Source organism: Anomaloglossus baeobatrachus, chromosome 12, assembly GCF_048569485.1.
Source record: "Anomaloglossus baeobatrachus isolate aAnoBae1 chromosome 12, aAnoBae1.hap1, whole genome shotgun sequence".
Lineage (NCBI taxonomy): Eukaryota > Metazoa > Chordata > Amphibia > Anura > Aromobatidae > Anomaloglossus > Anomaloglossus baeobatrachus.
In genome coordinates, this window is record NC_134364.1 from 63,651,153 (window position 1) to 63,672,866 (window position 21,714).

At 52.1% G+C, this 21,714-nt stretch overlaps 1 protein-coding gene across 2 annotated transcripts in view; it reads right to left on the bottom strand.

Annotated features, from left to right (window-relative positions):
* DORIP1 (dopamine receptor interacting protein 1) overlaps positions 1-21,714 on the bottom strand; it is a 37,971-nt gene that overhangs the window by 1,753 nt on the left and 14,504 nt on the right. For both annotated transcript variants that reach the window (XM_075331094.1, XM_075331093.1), the window contains one exon: positions 7,589-7,723. In XM_075331094.1, the coding sequence (XP_075187209.1) occupies positions 7,589-7,723 (135 nt within the window). The remainder of the gene's footprint in view (positions 1-7,588; positions 7,724-21,714) is intronic.

Consider the following 21,714-nt stretch of genomic DNA (forward strand, 5'->3'; position numbering starts at 1 on the left):
CCAGCGACAAGGACAAAGAGTGCATCCGGGTGGCGCAGGAGCGCCATGCGGGAAGTAGAACCTGAGTGCTCTCACCAGAACCAACAGATGCAAATCTTTCTAAAATTGATGGACTGGACGAGGACACAAAGAAGGTGAGGTGATATCCTGATTGATATGAAAGTGGGATACCACCTTAGGGAGAAATTCCGGAACCGGACGCAGAACTACCCTGTCCTGGTGAAGGACCAGGAAGGGAGTTTGTATGAGAGCGTTGCTAGCTCGGACACTCTCCTAAGAGACGAGACCGTTACTAGAAGGCCACCTCCCGTGAAAAGCGGGAAGGGAGACATCCTTCAAAGGCTCGAAAGGCGGCATCTGGAGAGCAATTAGAACCTTGTTCAGATCTCAGGGCTCTAACGGCCGCTTGTACGGAGTGCTGAGAAGACAAACTCCCCGTAGGAACGTGCGTACCTGAGGAAGTCGTCGTTTCTGAAAAAATACAGATAGCGCTGAGACTTGTCCCTAAAGGGAACTGAGCGACAACCCATTTTCCTACCTAGATTGCAGGAAGGAAGGAAACATAGACGATGCAACCGGCCAGGGAGAAACACCCTGCGCCGAGCACCGAGATAAGAATATCTTCCACGTCCTGTGGTCAATCTTGGCGGACGTTGGGGTGCTAGCCTGTCTCATGGTGGCAACCACGTCCTGAGGTAATCCTGACGACACTAGGTTCCAGGACTCAATGCCACACCATCCGGTTGAGGGCCGTAGAATTCAAATGGGAGAATGGCCCTTGAGACAGCCAGTCTGATTGGTCTGGTAGTGCCCCCGGTTAGCCTACCGTGAGGCACCACAGAACCGAGTACCACAACATCCTTGGCCAATCTGTAGCGACGAGGATGGCGCGGCCGCAGTCGGTCTTGATCTAGCGCAGTACTCTGGGCAACAATGCCAGAGGTGGCACCTAAGGTAGCTGGAACTGCGACCAATGCTGAACTAAGGCGTTTGCCGCCAGAGCTCGATGATTGTGAAACCGTGCCATGAAGCTGGCACATTGTTGTTGTGCCGTGACGCCATTAGATCGACGTCCGGCCTCTGTCAGCGGCGCCAGATCTCCTGAAACCCGTCCGGGTGAGGAGACCATACTCTTTCGGCCACACCTCAGCGACTTAGGAAGTCAGCTTCCTAGTTTCCACACTTGGGATGTGAATTGTGGATATGGTGGATGCCGTGTCTTCCACCCACATCAGAATCTGCCGGACTTCCTGGAAGGCTTGCCGGTTGCGTGTTCTTCCTTGGTGGTTGATGTATGCCACCGCTGTGGAGCTGTCCGACTGAAGTCGGATATGCTTGCTTTCCAACCGCTGTTGGAAGGTTTGTAGGGCAAGATACACTGCTCTGTTCAAGAACATTGATCTGAAGGGTGGACTCTTGCTGAGTCCACGTACCCTGAGCGCTGTAGTGGAGAGAAACTGCTCCCCACCCTGATAGACTCGCGTCTGTCGTAACTATCGCCCAGGATGGGGATAGGAAGGACCTTCTTTTTGACCAAGAGGTGGGAAGAAGCCACCACCGTAGAGATTCCTTGGCCGCCTGAGAAAGAACGACGACTCTGTTGAGGGACGTCGACTCCTCGTCCCATTGGCGGAGAATGTCCCATTGTAGTGGACGCAGTAAAACTGCGCGAAAGGAACTGCCTCCATTGCTACCATCTTACCGACTGGTTCTTAAAGAAGAGCTTGCAGCCCGTAGTGAATGCTGTTTGTCTAGCGGAAGCTTCACTATCGCTGAGAGAGTAAGAAACTCTATGCCTAGATATGTTATCGATAGGGTCGGGGTCGGATCTGACTTTAAAAAGTTGATGATCCACCCAAAACTTTAGAGAGTCTCCAGCGCAACGTTCGGGCAGTGTTGGCATGTTTCCTAAGAGAGTGCCTTGACAAGTAGATCGTCTAAATACGGGATCACAGAGTGACCCTGAGAGTGCAGGACTGTGACTACTGCTGCCCTGACCTTGGCGAAGACCAGTGGGACTGTCGCTAGCCGGAAGGTAGAGCTACGAACAGAAGGTGTTCGTCTCCTATAACGAAGCGTAGAAACGCTAGTGCTCTGGATCAATCGGCACGTGTGGATAAGCATCCTTGATGCCTAATGATGCTAGGAAATATCCTTGGGACCTTGAGGCGGAGGGATTCCATCCGGAACCGCCTGGTGTCCACGAGCTTGCTGAGCATTTTTAGATCCAGAACGGGACGGAACGGCCCGTTGTTATAGGTACCGCAAAGAATTTGGGGTAAAAACCGTGACCTTGTTCCTGAAGAGGAACGGGGGTCATCACTCTTTCTGCCTATAGAGTGTACCCTGTTTGCAGAAGAGCAGCGGCTCGGCCGGGAGGTGGAGAAATTCTGAAGAATCGAGTTGGAGGACGAGAAGTGAGCTCTATCCTGTACCCGTGAGACAGAATGTCTCACACTCAATGGTCATTGACCTATGGCAGCTAAATATCGCCAAGGCGGGAGAGCCTGCTACCGACCGAGGCCGCAAGTCATGAGGAAGCCGCCTTGGAAGCGGGTTTTCAGACTGTCGATTTTTTGGGCGAGACTGAGCCCGCTAAGAATCTGAGCTCCTCTGATCCTTTTGAGTCCACATTGGACGAGGAAAAATGGGACCTGCCCGAGCCTCGAAAAGGCCGAAAACCCCGACTGCCTCTTGCTCTGTTGGGGTTTGTTGTGTCCGGGCTGAGGAAAGGATGAATCCTTACCCCTGGACTGTTTAATGGTTACATTCACCAAACAGTCGGTCAGCAGAAAAAGGCAACTGGTTAGGCAACCTTTTTTGGAAGCAGAATCTGCCTTCCATTCACTTAACGAGCAGACCAGGCTCTGCTTAAAAACACGGAGTAGCGGAGGCTACCGCCGCACGGATCGCAGAGTCCAGGACAACCTGAATCGCGTAAGAAACAAATGCAGACATTTGAGAGGTTAAGGATGCCACCTGCGGCACAGATGTACGTGTAACCGTGTCAATCTGTGTAAGACAAGCTGAAATAGCTTGGAGTGCCCCAAGGGAGAGAATGCCGGAGCCAACAGCAGTTCCATCTCCCACTGCAACTATGGATCTAGCTACAAGCCTGGAGATTGGAGGATGCCGCTTGAGACACTGGGTCCAGTCCCTGACCAAGTCAGTGGACAGGGATAACGTGTATCCTAAGCCGTTTGGAGAAGCGCATATCTGGATAAGCGTGGTGTTCCTGGACTGCCTCTCTGAAGGCAGAGTGGTCCAGAAAAATACGTGAAGCTGACTCCTCCACTGGAGGAGCTGTGAGAATAACCCACATTCTATAGATGGACGCTATAAGATTATTTACTATGGCGTCACGATCAGGTGTATCCAGATTGAGAGCGGTCTCAGGATCAGAATCCTGAGCCGCTACTTCCGCCTCATTACACAGCGAGTCCTTCTGCTAGGACCCTGATGAAACCGAGGCCGCTCATAGTGAGCCCGCTTAGGCTGTCTGGGACTGACGTCCGTGCAGAGCCGTGACTCTGGGATGCGTGTGACATTCCTGGAGCTGTTAGTTGTTCACACTGAGGGGGGCCATGGATCAATGATTCAACAGTGCCCATATTGTGAGAGACATGTCCGGACTGCTAGGCTTCTAGTATCATAGCCATAGTCTCAGAAAAACTGTCAGTAAATACTGCAGACACCGTCCTCATCCCCTGGCCATTAGTGCATACAATGGGAGCCTATGTAACCTGCCGGCCGTATAGCCGTACATGCTGTACCGGCTGCATAGAAAAAACATGTGGTTCTGCACCTTTGTTTTACACAGAGAATATGCTGATAACTCCTCCGCATAATCCAGGAGGGTATATACAACGTGCGACCAAACAGTGCAATGTATATAGTACAAGCATATCTATAAGTGCACTTCTGCACTAGTGGGGTTAGCACCACAGGTGCTGCTTAACGCCTGTTGCAGCGATTGTGTGACTATCAGAATGCCAGGGTCTTCCACACTTGTCTCTTATCGTACAGAAACTGACACTAATGGCTGCCTGCGTCCTTGTAGAGAAGGAAGCCGTGGGCGTGCCTGAGAAAGTGCGGGAATCCGGATTCACAGTGCACACAGTGAGAGGGGTGGAGTATGCAAAACAGACTCCAGCTCTCAGCGCTGCTGTGCTATGCAGCGTCACGCCCCTACCCTGACTGTCAGGGCTGTGGGCGGTAACGAAGGGAGACTAGGCCCAGAAGCCGGGGACTCGAGTTAACAGCGCGGCCGCCGTAAAAGCGCGGGCCGCGCTGAAGTCCCCGGCGCACCACAAGTGCCAGCCGCGCCGCAGTCCCAGCGGCCGGCGCGACCGATTCCTAGAGGTGGCCAGCGTCCCGCCCCTCTCCTGACTGGCAGGTCTGGGGGCGGGAACGAACGGAAGCAGGCCGCAAAAGCCGGGGACTCTAGTTATCAGCGCGGCCGCCGTAAAAGCGCGGGCCGCGCTGAAGTCCCCGGCGCACCACAAGTGCCAGCCGCGCCGCAGTCCCAGCGGCCGGCGCGACCGATTTCTAGAAGTGGCCAGCGTCCCGCCCCTCTCCTGACTGGCAGGTCTGGGGGCGGGAACGAACGGAAGCAGGCCGCAAAAGCCGGGGACTCTAGTTATCAGCGCGGCCGCCGTAAAAGCGCAGGCCGCGCTGAAGTCCCCGGCGCACTACAAGTGCCAGCCGCGCCGCAGTCCCAGCGGCCGGCGCGACCAATTCCCATAAGTGAGCCTGCTTCAGCGAAGCTGAATGAGGCCATGGCACAGGCGCCGCAGCGCTGATGTCCCCCGGCGCACTACAACACCCAGCATGCTGCGGTGTGAGCGCCAAATGCACGGGGACACAGAGTACCTTGAGGAAGCAGGGCCATGTCCCTGATGTACTCCGCTCCATCCAGCATCTTCTCCAGGGGCTGTAGATGGAGCACGGTCTCAGTGCCTGGAGACCGGTAAATCCCACTTCACCCAGAGCCCTGTAAAAAGGGATGGGGAAGGAATCAGCATGTGGGCTCCTGCCGCCGTACCCGCAATGGGTACCTCAACCTTACAAACACCTCCGACATACAGTGGGGTGAGAAGGGAGCATGCTGGGGACACTATATGTGTCCTCTTTTCTTCCATCCGACATAGTCAGCAGCTGCTGCTGACTAAAAAGTGGAGCTATGCGTGGATGTGTTGCCTCCTTCGCACAAAGCACAAAACTGGTGAGCCAGTGATCCCACTGGGGGTGTATAGCCAGAAGGGGAGGGGCCTTACACTTTTAAGTGTAATACTTTGTGTGGCCTCCAGAGGCAATAGCTATACACCCAATTGTCTGGGTCTCCCAATTAGGAGCGAAAAAGAAATATAAGCCCCTGTGTGTAATCTAGTCTCTGTATAAATGCACCTGCTGTGATAGTCTCAGTGTTCTGTTTAAAGTACAAAGAGCATCATGAAAACCAAGGAACACAACAGGCAGGTCCGTGATACTGTTGTAGAGAAGTTTAAAGTCAGATTTGGTTACAAAAAGATTTCCACAACTTTAAACATCTCAAGGAGCACTGTGCAAGCGATCATATTGAAATGGAAGGAGTATCATACCACTGCAAATCTACCAAGACCCGACCGTCCATCCAAACTTTCATCTTAAACAAGGAGAAGACTTATCAGAGAAGCAGCCAAGAGGCCCATGATCACTCTGGATGAACTGCAGAGATCTACAGCTGAGGTGGGAGAGTCTGTCCATAGGACAACAATCAGTCGTACACTGTACATATCTTGCCTTTATGGAAGAATGGAAAGGAGAAAGCCATTTCTCAAAAGATATCCATAAAAAGTGTCATTTAAAGTTTGCCACAAGCCACCTGGGAGACACACCAAACATGTGGAAGAAGGTGCTCTGGTCAGATGAAACAAAAAATCTAACTATTTGGACACAATGCCAAAAGATATGTTTGGCGTAAAAGCAACACAGTTCATCACCCTGAACACCCTCCCCACTGTCAAACATGGTGGTGGCAGCATCATGGTTTGGGCCTGCTTTTTTTCAGCAAAGACAGGGAAGATGGTTAAAATTGATGGGAAGATGGATGGAGCCTAATACAGGACCATTCTTGAAGAAAACCTGTTGGAGACTGCAAAAGACCTGAGACTGGGACGGAGATTTGTCTTCCAAAAAGACAATGATCCCAAACATAAAGCAAACTCTACAATGGAATGGTTCACAAATAAACGTATCCAGGTGTTAGAATGGCCCAAGTCACAGTCCAGACCTGAATCCAATCGAGAATCTGTGGAAAGAGCTGAAAACTGCTGTTCACAAACACTCTCCATCCAACCTCACTCAGCTCCAGCTGTTTGCAAAGAAGAATAGGCAAGAATTTCAGTCTCTCGATGTGCAAAACTGATAAACACATACCCCAAGCGACTGCAGCTGTAATCACAGCAAAAGGTGGGGCTACAAAGTATTAACTTAAAGGGGATGAATAATATTGCACGCCCCAATTTTCAGTTTATTATTTTTTATAAAAGTTTAAAATAAGCAATAAATTTTGTTCAACTTCACAATTGTGTCCCACATGTTGATTCTTCACCATAATTTTTTTTATCTTTATGTTTGAAGCCTGAAATGTGGGAAAAAGGTAAAAAAATTCATCAAAGGAGCTGAATACTTTCGCAAGGCACTGTACAGGTTTTTTTTCTCACTTAAGTGCTGGATTCACATTTACACCGCTCAGACGGCTGTATAATGATTTTGCATAGACCTTCTGTTTCCTGACTACTGATGCCAGTGGAGAGATACTGCTAGCGAGAATGTATGCATGTATTTTATTTCAGGACAGTGCTGGATACACGGCTACACTGCTCGGTGTTGCTTTATATTGGTTTCCATGTGGCTTCTGCTTACTGAAGTGTTGCTTACAGATGGGAGTGGAAAGAGATGCTGCTAGAAAGATACAGAGAGGCAATGCTATTTCAAGTATGTGTTTCATCTCACCCCAGAACTGGATACACAGCTACACTGCGCAGTACTGTACAATGTTTTACATGCAGCTTCTGCTTTCTAATATGTGCTTCATAGAGATAGGAATGGAAAGAGATATTTTTTAGAGGAAACAAGAGACTGTGCTGTATTCACAGTTACACTGCTGTATAATGTTTTTGCATAGGGTTTCTGCATCTGCTGAATAGAAATGGGAGTGCAAAGAGATACTGCTAGAGTGCTACAGAGAGATGATGATGCTTCAAGTACCTATTTTATCTCACTCCAGTGCTGGATTCACAGTTACCATGCTCAGTACGGCCGTATAATGTCCTCCATGCAGCTTCTGGTACTAGAGAAGTATTCCACAAAAATAGGAGCGCCCCATCTCAGTATGTGCGGAGTATAAAAGGCACCATAGCAGCTAATTCCCACTTCCTAGCTCAGAGACAACTGAAGAGATGAAGCCTGCATATCCAAAGATTGTACTATAAATGTCTTAAAGGGGAAGATCCTACTTCTCTAATCTCTTGACAGTTAGGTGGAATGGAGAGGGGGTGCAATGGGTCAATGGGCACCAAATACAGAGCTCACGATCATTACTTACTTATGGTCGGATAAGTCCAGGTAGTACGGGACATAAGCCAGGTCTTCCGACCTCCACTGTTCCATGTTTAAAATAACAAATGGCGGAGCCCCACGACAGAATATTCTCTGGGAAAATTCTCTCAGGCAGCCACATCTGCAAGACACAAGGTTTATCATTCAACACTTAGGGCAACATTAAAATCTTCCTTTTTCGGCAGCGCACGATCCCATACAATTAGGAGATGTGCTGCCAAGGACAACCGTAATCTACGGGCACAAAAACTTATCACTGCACCGATCGCTCTGTATTCGTAGAGTTCTGTCTAAACCAACCATTAAAAGGGGACATCACCAAAAAATGACCACAGCTTTAAATAAAGAGAATTTTGTTACTTACCGTAAATTCTTTTTCTTATAGTTCCGACATGGGAGACCCAGACCATGGGTGTATAGCTTCTGCCTCCGGAGGACACACAAAGTACTACACTCAAACGTGTAGCTCCTCCCTCCTAGCATATACACCCCCTGGTAGCCAGTCCTAGCCAGTTTAGTGCAAAAGCTGAAGGAGGACATCCACCCACAAGAAGAGACAGAGCAAAACCCGGAACCTCTGTCTACAACAACAGCTGGTGATAACACACGGAACAAGAAAACCTGCCAACAGGCAACAGGGAGGGTGCTGGGTCTCCCATGTCGGAACTATAAGAAAAAGAATTTACGGTAAGTAACAAAATTCTCTTTTTCTTCATCGTTCCTTATGGGAGACCCAGACCATGGGACGTTCTAAACCAGTCCATGGGTGGGAATAAACAGAAAAACTGAGAAGTAGGCGAAACCTAACTTCACAAATGGGCGACAGCCGCCTGAAGGATGCGTCTGCCCAAGCTCGCATCTGCCGAAGCAAGAGCATGCACTTGGTAGTGCTTCGAAAAGGTATGCAGACTAGTCCAAGTGGCAGTCTGACAGACCTGCTGAGCCGTAGTCTGGGCCTGAAAGCCTAAGAGGCACCGACAGCTCTGGTCAAGTGTGCCTTGATCCCCGACGGGAGAGGCACTTGAGTACACTGGTAGGAATCGGAAATGGCCGACCTAAACCAACGAGCCAGGGTCGGCTTAAATGCCGAGAGGCCCTTACGCTGACCAGCGGTCAGCACAAAAGAGAGGTGCACCGCCTAAGAACAGCGGTGCGAGACACATAGATCCGGAGCGCCCGCACCAGATCCAGAGTATGCAACGCCCTTTCAAAGCGATGAACAGGAGCCGGACAAAAGGAAGGCAGGGAAAATGCCCCGGTTAAGGTGGAAGCAGCAACCACCTTAGGGAGAAAGTCCGGAGTCGGACGGAGAACCACCTTGTCTTGATGAAGGGGGGACTCCGAAGAGAGTGCAGCCAAAACAGAGACTCTCTTGAGGGAAGTTATGGCCACTAGAAAGACCACTTTCTGTGAAAGACTAAACAAAGAAACCTCCCTAAGAGGCTCAAAGGGGGGTTTCCGGAAGCCGTGAGGACCGAATTAAGGTCCCAGGGCTCCAAAGGCCGCCGGTAAGGTGGAATGATATGAGATGCGCCCTGCATGAAGGAGCGCACCTGGGCCAGCCGGGCGATACGCCGCTGGCACAACACTGACAGAGCCGAGACCTGTCCCTTAAGGGAATTGAGGGATAGTCCTAGCTGCAGACCGGACTGTAGAAGGGACAGGGGGGTCGGCAAGGCCAAAAGGCCAAAGGATACTTCTGAGCTCGAGTCATAGTGGAGATGACTTCAGGAGGGATACCAGAAGTCGTCAAGATCCATGACTCAAACGCCACGCCGTCAATCTGAGAGCCGCAGGTTCTGGCGGAAAGACGGACCTCGTGAGAGAAGGTCTGGACAGTCCGGGAGATGCCATGGCACCTCTACGGACAGACGGAGCAGGTCAGGGTACCAAGCTTGCCTGGGTCACTCTGGAGTAATGAGAATGACCCGACGGCCCTCCTTTCTGATCTTGCGCAGGACTCTGGGCAAGAGCTAGAGGGTGAAACACGTAAGACAGACGAAGCTGGGACCAAACTTGAACCAGTGCGTCTGCCGCAAAAACCTGAGGATCGTGGAGCCACGGTTTGACGGCTGAGACAATCTGCCTCCTAGTTTTCCACGTCTGGGATGTGGGCTGCGGATATGGTGGACTAGGAGTCCTCCGTCCACTGAAGAATGCGATGAACCTCCAACATTGCCAGGCGGCTGAGTGTCCCGCCCTGGAGGTTGATGTAGGCAAACGCTGTAGCGTTGTCTGACTGGACTCGAATGTGCCTGGCCGCCAACAGATGGTGAAAGGCTTAGAGAGCTAGAAACACAGCTCTGATTTCCAGCACATTGATCCAGAGGGCTGATTCGGACAGAGTCCAAGTGCCCTGCGCTCCATGGTGGAGCTATACTGCTCCTCAGCCGGATAGACTAGCATCTTGGTGAGGATCACCCGGGACGGAGCCAGGAAGGAGCGTCCCTGAGACAGAGGGGCCGAAGCCACCACTGAAACGAGCCCCTGGTCTGTGGCGAAGCCACCACTCCGTGGAAGGAGGAAGTCCGCTTGTTCCAACAGCGGAAAATATCCAGCCGCAGAGGACGCAGATGGAACTGGGCAAGGGAATCGCTTCCACTGACACCACCATCTGATCCAGCACCTGTATTAGGTGCCTGATGGAACGACATCGACCGCCAGCGGAGGGACTGCTGTTTGACTAAGGGCAGCTTCACAAGTGCCGACAGAGTCTCGAATTGCGTCCCTGGGTATGTGAACTTCTGGGTCGAAGTCAGAGTGGGCTTGGACAGAATGACAAACCACCCGAATTGGTTAGAGTGGCGAGAGTGAGCGAGGCACTCCGCTAACAGTCTGCACTGGATGAAGCCCAGACTAGAAGGCTGTCCAGGACAAAAGGATCACTGCCAACCCCTAGAGGTGCAGGACCGCAATCACAGCTGCCCCGACCTTGAGAATACTCGAGGGGCCGTGGCTAATCCCGAGGGAAGAGCCACGAATTGGACCACTCTGATTGCAAAACGTAGCCAACGCTGGTGTGAAACTGCGATTGGCACATGCAGATAGGCATCTCTGATGTCGATGGATGCTAGGGAATCTCCTTGGGTCATTGATTGATCGCAGAGACTCCATGCGAAAATGCCGCACCTGAACATGCTTGAGAAGCTTGAGATCCAGGTCGGAAGGCACCGCCCTCTTCGGGTACTAGGAATAGATTTAAGCAGAAATCTCAGAACCGTTCCCAGTCGGGAACCGGTACAATTATTCCAGTGGCCTGCAAGAATGCCACAGCCTGTGAGAAGGCGGCGGCCTTGGAGCAGGGGGGAGTTGACAGAAAAAATCTGTTTGGCGGGCTGGATAGAATTCTATCCTGTAGCCGTGGGAGATGGTATCCCGCACCCACTGATCGGAGACGTGTTAAAACCATACGTCGCCAAAGTGGGAGAGCCTGCCACCGACCAAGGACGTTGCTGGCGTGGCCAGATAGCCAGGAGGAGGCTGACTTAGTGGCAGCATCTCCTGCGGTCTTCTCGTGCGCCATTTGGGTTTACGATCCTTGGCTGAGCCAGTGGACGAGGCCGAGGGCTTAGAGAACGATCAGATGGAGGAACGAAAAGAACAAAACCTCGACTGATTCCTGCCCTGGACAGGTTTCCTGGTTTAGGTTTGTGGCATGGAAGAACTCTTCCCGCCAAGAGCTTCCTTAATAATTTCATCCAGTTATTCCCGAATAGTCTGGTCCCAGCAAAAGGGAGCCCAGCAAGGAACTTCTTTATAAGCATCCGCCTTCCACTTCCACAGGAGCCTGCGGATAGCGAGGAAATTAGCCGAGGCCACCGCAGTGCGGTGAGAGTCTCCAGCATGGCAGACATGGCATAGGATGAAAAGACTGAAGTCTGGAAGTTAAGGCAACCATTTCGGGCAAAGAGTCCCTGTGAGGGAATGCATCTCCTCTAGAGAAGCAGAGATGGCTCTGAAAACCGCACTGCTGCAAAAGCTGGGGAGAACGAGGCCCCTGCCGCCTCCATACAGATTTGGCCAGAAGGACAACCTGGCGGACAGCAAAGCCGTAAGTGAGGAGCCATCAGCCACTGATACAACGGTCCGGGCTGAGAGTCTAAACACCGGAGGGACCACCTTTGGTGAATGAGCCCACTCCTTGACCACTTCTGGTGGAAAGGGAAAACGGTCATCAGAACCACGCTTTGGGAAGTGTTTGTCAGGACAGGCCCTGGGCTTGGTCACAGTGGCCTGAAAACTGGAGTGGTTAAGGAACACACTCCTTGTTCTCTTAGGCAAGGTAAACTGGTGCCTTTTTGCCAGACAGGGTTGCTCCTCTGATACTGGCGGATTGAGGTCCAGTACAGAATCAATGTACAGTGGGATCCTTAGAGAGGTGCCGTCAGCCACTGATACAACTATCCGGGCTGAAATACTAGACACCGGAGGGACCACCCTTGGTGAATGAGCCCACTCCTTGACCACCTCTGGTGGAAGGGGGAAACAGTCATCAGAACCACGCTTTGGGAGCGTCTGTCAGGACAGGCTCTGGGCTTGGTCACAGTGGGCTGAAAACTGGAGTGGTTAAGGAACACACTCCTTGTTCTCTTTAAGGTATACTGATGCCTTTCTGCCAGAGGGGGATACTCCCCTGATACAGGCGGATTGAGGTCCAGTACAAATATAATGCACGCAATCAAATCATTAGCATTTGCATCACCTTCGGACAGATCAATGGTACATTAAGTAGCGTCCGAGCCCCCAGTAAAGACATCCTCCTCGTCCAGTGAGTCAGCTCGTGAATCAGAGCTGCGGGACGGGGAAGGACAGGGGACCCTGCGTCTCCATTTTAGGAGGACGGGGTCTGAGACCAGATGAAGAGTCCTCTGAGAGCTTTGCTGAGCGAGCCGTAGCAGCAGAAGCGCCCTGAGAAGGGGGCTAATGCATGCTCAGCACCACCGGAGCAGCTGGAGGGACCACTGATGAGCCTCCAGGCTGAGGGACCACTGTGTTTATGTGCTCAGTACTGGCAGTACGAGTCTACATGCAGTGCATATTAAGAACAGCCTTGCAGCCTTGCTCTGATGTGAGACATGCTGCAGAAGTAGGGGCTCTGTGAGGGAATGCATCTCCAGAATGACCCCCAGCAGAGTATATAAACAGAGAATATAAGCAGCTGCACAACTGGAGGTTGTGGCTTGCCAGACCGTTTAACATACATTTCTGTGCCCTCCAGTCCCCCAGCCCAGGCCCCCATTTGTCACAATGTGGTATCTCTGTGCCTATGCAGACATTGAGAACGCTGAGAAAATGGCGACCGGAGCGAGGAGAGGGGGCGGGGCCTACTCTGAGAGCGGGCAAATGAGGTATACAGGGGAGGGAATCTTTCCTCAGTGAGGAGTGTCCGTTCCCTGTGCTGCACAGCCGCTGGGCGGAGCCACACTGTCCCTCTGCATGACTGACATGCAGAGGCAGTGAAACCGAAACTAGGCCTCAGGCGAAGCCGGGGCCTAGATTTAAACATGCGGCCAGCGTGCAGGCACCATCGGCGCGGTTCTCCAGTGAAAACTGGAGAACCGGCCGGCAATGTTACCACAGTCATATAACACACTCCCCCCAATAAATAAAGTACAAGGGACCCCTGGAAAGACCACTTTCTGTGGTAAAAACGTCTTAATACTTAGCTTGTGAGACGCAGGTGCCAGGTCCCTGGGGGGGGGGGGGTTAAACGCTCCGTCCGGCAGGATCCTGAAAAGGGCTGCGGATGGAGACCGGTCTCCTGCAAAGCAGTGAGAACCGTGATGGCTCCCACTTCAAGCCAGAGCCCCAGGGGATGGTGAAGGAGCGCGGCATGTAAGGCTCCAGCCTTGTAAAATCAACCTTAACAGCACCGCCGACACAGTGGGGTGAGAAGGGACATGCCGGGAGTCCAGATTGGACCCGCTTTTCTTCCAAATCTTTGAAATCCAAAAAATCAAAAATCAGAGAATGCATGTGTGTGTGTGACCTCCTGAACACAAAGCATTGAAACTGGCTAGGACTGGCTACCAGGAGGTGTATATGCTAGGAGGGAGGAGCTACACGTTTGAGTGTAGTACTTTGTGTGTCCTCCGGAGGCAGAAGCTATACACCCATGGTCTGGGTCTCCCATAAGGAACGATGAAGAAATCAGGTTTTGGGGGTTAAAAAGCATTTTTTTTAATCAAGCTGTATGAAGAATCTTGCAATTTTCACACTGGTCACTGTTTTTTTTTACTACCTTCCTGTTTCAGGTAGTCACATGAATTTTAGCAGCATAGACTGACTCTGACCCTTTGGATAGAAGCATCTAATGAGCGTGTGCAAAGGTCATTGTGAAGGGAGGAGGTGAGCTGTGAGATCACCAATTGTGAATGGTGTATCCTGTGTGATCTACTGTATATAGAGGCATTGTACAGGAGGAGGTGAGCTGTGATATCACCTATTGTGAATGGTGGATCCTGTGGTGCCAGCTGTGTATAAAGTTACCTGTCACTGTCATACTGACTCTGCTGATAATCAGCCTACTGAAAACCCTTCCTGAAAGAACAGGAAGTATAAATTAAATAAAAAACAAAAAAAACAACTTTGTGACCAGTGTGAAAATTTACTTTATTTAATGCAAAAAAACACCAACAAAATAAAACAAAAAAAAAGAGAATTTTGTTTACTTACCGTAAATTCTTTTTCTTATAGTTCCGACATGGGAGACCCAAACCATGGGTGTATAGCTTCTGCCTTCGGAGGACACACAAAGTACTACACTCAAACGTGTAGCTCCTCCCTCCGGGCTATATACACCCCCTGGATGACAATCTACCCAGTTCAGTGCAAAAGCTGAAGGAGGACATCCACCCATAAGTAGAGATAGAGTAAAACTCGGAAAGACCGGAACTCTGTCTACTAACAACAGCCGGTGAAACACACGGAACAAAAAAACTGCCAACAGGCAACAGGGAGGGTGCTGGGTCTCCCATGTCGGAACTATAAGAAGAAGGGAATTTTGTTACTTACCGTAAATTCCTTTTCTTCTAGCTCCTATTGGGAGACCCAGACGATTGGGGTGTATAGCACTGCCTCCGGAGGCCACACAAAGCATTACACTAAAAAGTGTAAGGCCCCTCCCCTTCTGGCTATACACCCCCCGTGGGATCACGGGCTGCTCAGTTTTAGTGCTAAAGCAAGAAGGAGGAAAGCCAATAACTGGTTTAAACAAATTCACTCCGAAGTAACATCGGAGAACTGAAAACCGTTGAACATGAACAACATGTGTACCCGAAAAAAACCAACAATCCCGAAGGACAACAGGGCGGGTGCTGGGTCTCCCAATAGGAGCTAGAAGAAAAGGAATTTACGGTAAGTAACAAAATTCCCTTCTTCTTCGGCGCTCCATTGGGAGACCCAGACGATTGGGACGTCCAAAAGCAGTCCCTGGGTGGGTAAAGAAATACCTCATGTTAATCATGTTAGAGCTGCAAGACAGCCTTCCCCTACGGGGAGGTCACTGCCGCCTGCAGGACTCTTCTACCTAGGCTGGCGTCCGCCGAAGCATAGGTATGCACCTGATAATGTTTGGTGAAAGTGTGCAGACTCGACCAGGTAGCTGCCTGGCACACCTGTTGAGCCGTAGCCTGGTGTCGTAATGCCCAGGACGCACCCACGGCTCTGGTTGAGTGGGCCTTCAGCCCTGACGGAACCGGAAGCCCAGCAGAACGGTAGGCTTCAAGAATTGGTTCTTTGATCCATCGAGCCAGGGTGGCTTTGGAAGCCTGCGACCCTTTGCGCTTACCAGCGACAAGGACAAAGAGTGCATCCGAGCGGCGCAGGGGCGCCGTGCGGGAAATGTAGATTCTGAGTGCTCTCACCAGATCTAACAAATGTAAATCCTTTTCATACCGATGAACTGGATGAGGACAAAAGGAAGGCAAGGAGATATCCTGATTAAGATGAAAAGAGGATACCACCTTAGGGAGAAACTCCTGAATGGGGCGCAGCACTACCTTGTCCTGGTGGAACACCAGGAAGGGAGCCTTGGATGACAGCGCTGCTAGCTCAGACACTCTCCGAAGAGACGTGACCGCCACTAGAAAGGCCACTTTCTGTGAGAGACGAGAAAGTGAAACATCCTTCAGAGGCTCGAAGGGCGGTTTCTGGAGAGCAACTAGTACCCTGTTTAGATCCCATGGATCTAACGGCCGCCTGTACGGAGGGACGATATGACAAACCCCCTGCAGGAACGTGCGCACCTGAGAAAGTCGTGCTAGACGCTTCTGAAAAAACACGGATAGTGCCGAGACTTGCCCTTTAAGGGAGCCGAGCGACAAGCCCTTTTCCAACCCAGATTGCAGGAAGGAAAGAAAAGTAGGTAACGCGAATGGCCAGGGGGATACTCCTTGTGCAGAGCACCAGGATAAGAAAATCCTCCACGTTCTGTGGTAGATCTTAGCAGAAGTGGACTTCCTAGCCTGTCTCATGGTGGCAACGACTCCTTGGGATAATCCTGAAGACGCTAGGATCCAGGACTCAATGGCCACACAGTCAGGTTCAGGGCCGCAGAATTCCGATGGAAAAACGGCCCTTGGGACAGTAAGTCTGGTCGGTCTGGTAGTGTCCACGGTTGGCCGACCGTGAGATGCCACAGATCCGGGTACCACGACCTCCTCGGCCAGTCTGGGGCGACGAGTATGACGCGGCTGCAATCGGATCTGATCTTGCGTAGCACTCTGGGCAAGAGTGCCAGAGGTGGGAACACATAAGGGAGCCGGAACTGCGACCAATCTTGCACTAAGGCGTCTGCCGCCAGAGCTCTTTGATCGCGAGACCGCGCTATGAAGGTCGGGACCTTGTTGTTGTGCCGAGACGCCATTAGGTCGACGTCCGGCACCCCCCAGCGGCGACAGATTTCCTGAAACACGTCCGGGTGAAGGGACCATTCCCCTGCGTCCATACCCTGGCGACTGAGGAAGTCTGCTTCCCAGTTTTCTACGCCCGGAATGTGAACCGCTGATATGGTGGATGCTCTGTCCTCCACCCATAACAGAATCCGCCGGACTTCCTGGAAGGCTTGCCGACTGCGTGTCCCTCCTTGGTGGTTGATGTATGCCACCGCTGTGGAGTTGTCCGACTGAATTCGGATCTGCTTTCCTTCCAGCCACTGCTGGAAGGCTAGTAGGGCAAGATACACTGCCCTGATTTCCAGAACATTGATCTGAAGGGTGGACTCCTGCTGAGTCCACGTCCCTTGAGCCCTGTGGTGGAGAAAAACTGCTCCCCACCCTGACAGACTGGCGTCTGTCGTGACCACTGCCCAGGATGGGGGTAGGAATGATCTTCCCTGTGATAATGAGGTGGGAAGAAGCCACCATTGCAGAGAGTCCTTGGCCGTCTGGGAAAGGGAGACTTTCCTGTCCAGGGAAGTTGACTTCCCGTCCCATTGGCGGAGAATGTCCCATTGAAGTGGGCGCAGATGAAACTGCGCAAACGGGACTGCCTCCATTGCTGCCACCATCTTCCCTAGGAAGTGCATGAGGCGCCTTAAGGAGTGCGACTGACCATGAAGGAGAGACTGTACCCCTGTCTGTAGTGACCGCTGCTTGTCCAGCGGAAGCTTCACTATCGCTGAGAGAGTATGAAACTCCATGCCAAGATACGTTAGTGATTGAGTCGGTGACAGATTTGACTTTGAAAAGTTGACGATCCACCCGAAAGTCTGGAGAGTCTCCAGCGCAACATTCAGGCTGTGTTGGCATGCCTCTTGAGAGGGTGCTTTGACAAGTAGATCGTCCAAGTAAGGGATCACCGAGTGTCCCTGGGAGTGCAAGACTGCTACCACTGCCGCCATGACCTTGGTGAAAACCCGTGGTGCTGTCGCCAGACCAAATGGCAGAGCTACGAACTGGAGATGTTCGTGTCCTATCACGAAACGTAGAAAACGTTGGTGCTCTGTAGCAATCGGCACGTGGAGAGAAGCATCTTTGATGTCTATTGATGCAAGGAAATCTCCTTGAGACATTGAGGCAATGACGGAGCGGAGGGATTCCATCCGGAACCGCCTGGCGTTCACATGCTTGTTGAGCAGCTTTAGGTCCAGAACAGGACGGAACAAGCCGTCCTTTTTTGGAACCACAAAGAGATTGGAGTAAAAACCTTGCCCTTGTTCCTGAAGAGGAACAGGGATCACCACTCCTTCTGCTCTTAGTGAGCCCACCGCCTGCAGAAGGGCATCTGCTCGGTCGGGATGTGGGGAAGTTCTGAAGAACCGAGGCGGAGGACGAGAACTGAACTCTATCCTGTACCCGTGAGACAAAATGTCTGTTACCCACCGGTCCTTGACCTGTGGCAGCCAAATGTCGCAAAAGCGGGAGAGCCTGCCACCGACCGAGGATGCGGAGGGAGGAGGCCGAAAGTCATGAGGCAGCCGCCTTGGAAGCGGTTCCTTTGGTTGCTTTCTTGGGGCGTGAGTGAGCCCGCCAGGAATCTGAGCCCCTTTGCTCCTTCTGAGTCCCTTTGGACGAGGAGAATTGGGCCTTGCCGGAGCCTCGAAAGGACCGAAACCTCGACTGCCACCTCCTTTGTTGAGGTTTGCTTGATCTGGGCTGGGGTAAGGAGGAGTCTTTACCCTTGGACTGTTTAATGATTTCAGCCAATTGCTCACCAAACAGTCTGTCTACAGATAGTGGCAAGCTGGTTAAACCTTTTTTGGAAGCAGAATCCGCTTTCCATTCCTTTAACCACAAGGCTCTGCGCAAAACCACAGAGTTGGCAGACGCCATTGAGGTACGGCTCGTAGAGTCCAGGACAGCATTGATAGCATAGGTCGCAAACGCAGACATTTGCGAAGTTAATGACTCCACTTGCGGCACTGCTGGACGTATGATAGAGTCCACCTGTGCCAGACCAGCTGAAATAGCTTGGAGTGCCCACACGGCCGCGAATGCTGGAGCAAACGACGCGCCGATAGCTTCATAGACAGATTTCAACCAAAGGTCCATCTGTCTGTCATTGGCATCTTTAAGTGAAGCCCCATCCTCCACTGCAACTATGGATCTAGCCGCAAGCCTGGAGATTGGGGGATCCACCTTTGGACACTGGGTCCAGCGTTTGACCACGTCAGGGGGAAAGGGATAACGTGTATCCTTAAGACGTTTGGAGAAACGCTTGTCTGGATAAGCATGGTGTTTCTGGACTGATTCTCTGAAGTCAGCGTGGTCCAGAAAAGTACTCAGTTTACGCTTGGGATACCTGAAATGGAACTTCTCCTGCTGTGCAGCTGCCTCTTCTGCTGAAGGGGCTGGGGGAGAAATATCCAACAGTCTATTGATGGCCGCTATAAGGTCATTTACCATGGCGTCACCATCAGGAGTATCCAGATTGAGAGCGGCGTCAGGATTAGACTCCTGATCACCCTCCTCTGTCTCATCATGCAGAGACTCTTCTAGCTGAGACCCTGATCCGCGTGATGACGTGGAGGGTCTCTCCCAGCGAGCTCGCTTAGGCTGCCTGGGACTGTCATCTGAGTCAGAGCCTTCAGCCTGAGATGCCTGGGACCCCCTTGAAGCACGGATTAACTCCAACTGAGGGGGACCGGGGAACATTGACGCAGCAGTGTCCATGGTCTGAGTAACTGGCCTGGCCTGCAAGGTCTCTAGGATTTTTGTCATAGTGACAGACATCTTGTCAGCAAAAACTGCAAACTCTGTCCCCGTCACCGGGACAGGGTTCACCGCTGACTCTGCCTGGGCCACTACCACCATAGACTGCGGCTGACGAAGTGGCACAGGGACCGAACATTGCACACAATGGGGGTCATTGGAACCTGCCGGTAGATCAGCCCCACAAGCGGCACAAGCAGTGTATACAGCCTGTGTCTTGGCACCCTTGCGTTTTGCGGATGACATGTTGTCGTCTCCTCAGAGCAATATAGGGTATACAGCCAAGAAGCGACCTTACAGTGCAATATATATATATATATATATGGTATAGAGAAAAAAATACACCAATATAACACTGTGGCACTAGTGGGGCCAGCACTAATGTGCTGCTTACCGCCCGCTTAACGCGGGTGTGTGGTCGCCAGAAATCCCTTGTCTGGGTCTCCCAGAGCCTGTGTCCGTTCTCCAGCCAGACTGCATGCAGGAATGGCTGCCGGCGTCCTGTGGAGAGGGGCGGGCCCTGGGTGTGTCCAGACGAAAAGCGGGAAACTTGCGTCCCACTGTGCCTAGTGAGAGGGCTGGAGTATGTAAATAAGACTCCAGCCCTCGGCGCTGACTATAGAACAGCGTCTCTCCCTTTCCCTGATTGACAGGGTGGGGGCGGGAACGAAGCGGAGCTAGGCCGCAAAAAGCCGGGGACTAGATTTATAAGCGCCGCCGTCGTAAAAGCACGGTCGGCGCTAAGTCCCCGGCGCACCACAAGTCTCAGCCGCGCCGCCGCTCCAGGGGCGGCCGGCGCGGCAGTCCCCAACATATAAAGTCCCTCAGAGAAACTGCAGTGACTGTAACCCCAGCGCGCAGCGCTACTGTCCCCGGCGCACTAGCACACCCAGCAAGTCTGGAGTGTGCGCGGCCTGTCCATACGGGGACACAGAGTACCTGAATGTAGCAGGGCCTTGTCCCTGAACGGTACCCAGCTCCGTATCCAGCAGGTTCTATGGGTCTGTGGATGGAGCCCGGCCTCAGGGCTTGGGGGCCGGTAAGATCCCACTTCCTCAGAGCCCCTCAGGGGGATGGGGAAGGAAAGCAGCATGTGGGCTCCAGCCTCCGTACCCACAATGGGTACCTCAACCTTAACAAACACCGCCAATCGGAATGGGGTGAGAAGGGAGCATGCTGGGGGCCCTAGTATGGGCCCTCTTTTCTTCCATCCGATATAGTCAGCAGCTACTGCTGACTAAACAGTGGAGCTATGCGTGGATGTCTGACCTCCTTCGCACAAAGCTTGAAAACTGAGCAGCCCGTGATCCCACGGGGGGTGTATAGCCAGAAGGGGAGGGGCCTTTCACTTTTTAGTGTAATGCTTTGTGTGGCCTCCGGAGGCAGTGCTATACACCCCAATCGTCTGGGTCTCCCAATGGAGCGCCGAAGAAAAAGATTTTACGGTAAGTAAACAAAATTCTCTTTTTCTTCATCGTTCCTTATGGGAGACCCAAACCATGGGACGTTCCAAAGCAGTCCATGGGTGGGAAATAAACCAAACTGAGAAGTAGGCAAAACCTAACTTCACAAATGGGCGACAGCCGCCTGAAGGATGCGTCTGCCCAAGCTCGCATCTGCCGAAGCATGAGCATGCACTTGGTAGTGCTTCGAAAAAGTGTGCAGACTGGACCACGTGGCAGCCTGACAAACCTGCTGAGCCGTAGCCTGGTGCCTGAAAGCCCAGGAGGCACCGACAGCTCTGGTCGAGTGCGCCTTAATCCCTGGCGGAGGAGGCACCTGAGAACACTGGTAGGCATCGGTGATAGCCGACCTGATCCAACGAGCTAGGGTCGGTTTAGAAGCAGCGAGACCCTTGCGCTGACCAGTGGTTAGCACAAAAAGTGAGGTGCACCGCCTAAAACCGGCGGTGCGTGACACATAGATTCGGAGCGCCCGCACCAAATCTAAGGAATGCAACGCCTTCTCAAAGCGATGCACAGGGGCCGGACAAAGAGAAGGCAATGAAATGTCCTGGTTAAGGTGGAAAGGAGACACCACCTTAGGGAGAAAGTCCGGAGTCGGACGAAGAACCACCTTGTCTTGGTGAAACACCAAAAAGGGGGATTCCGAAGAGAGCGCAGCCAAATCAGAAACTCTCCTGAGAGAAGTTATGGCTACTATAAAAACAACTTTCTGTGAAAGTCTGAACAAAGGAACCTCCCTGAGAGGCTCAAAGGGGGGTTTCTGTAAGGCCGTGAGGACCAGATTAAGGTCCCAGGGATCCAAGGGCCGCCGGTAAGGAGGAATGATGCGAGATGCGCCCTGCATGAAGGTGCGCACCTGAGCCAGTCGGGCGATACGCCGCTGGAACAATACCGACAGAGCCGACACCTGTCCCTTGAGGGAATTGAGGGACAGTCCTAGCTGTAGACCGGACTGTAGAAAAGACAGGATGGTCGGCAAGGAGAACGGCCAAGGA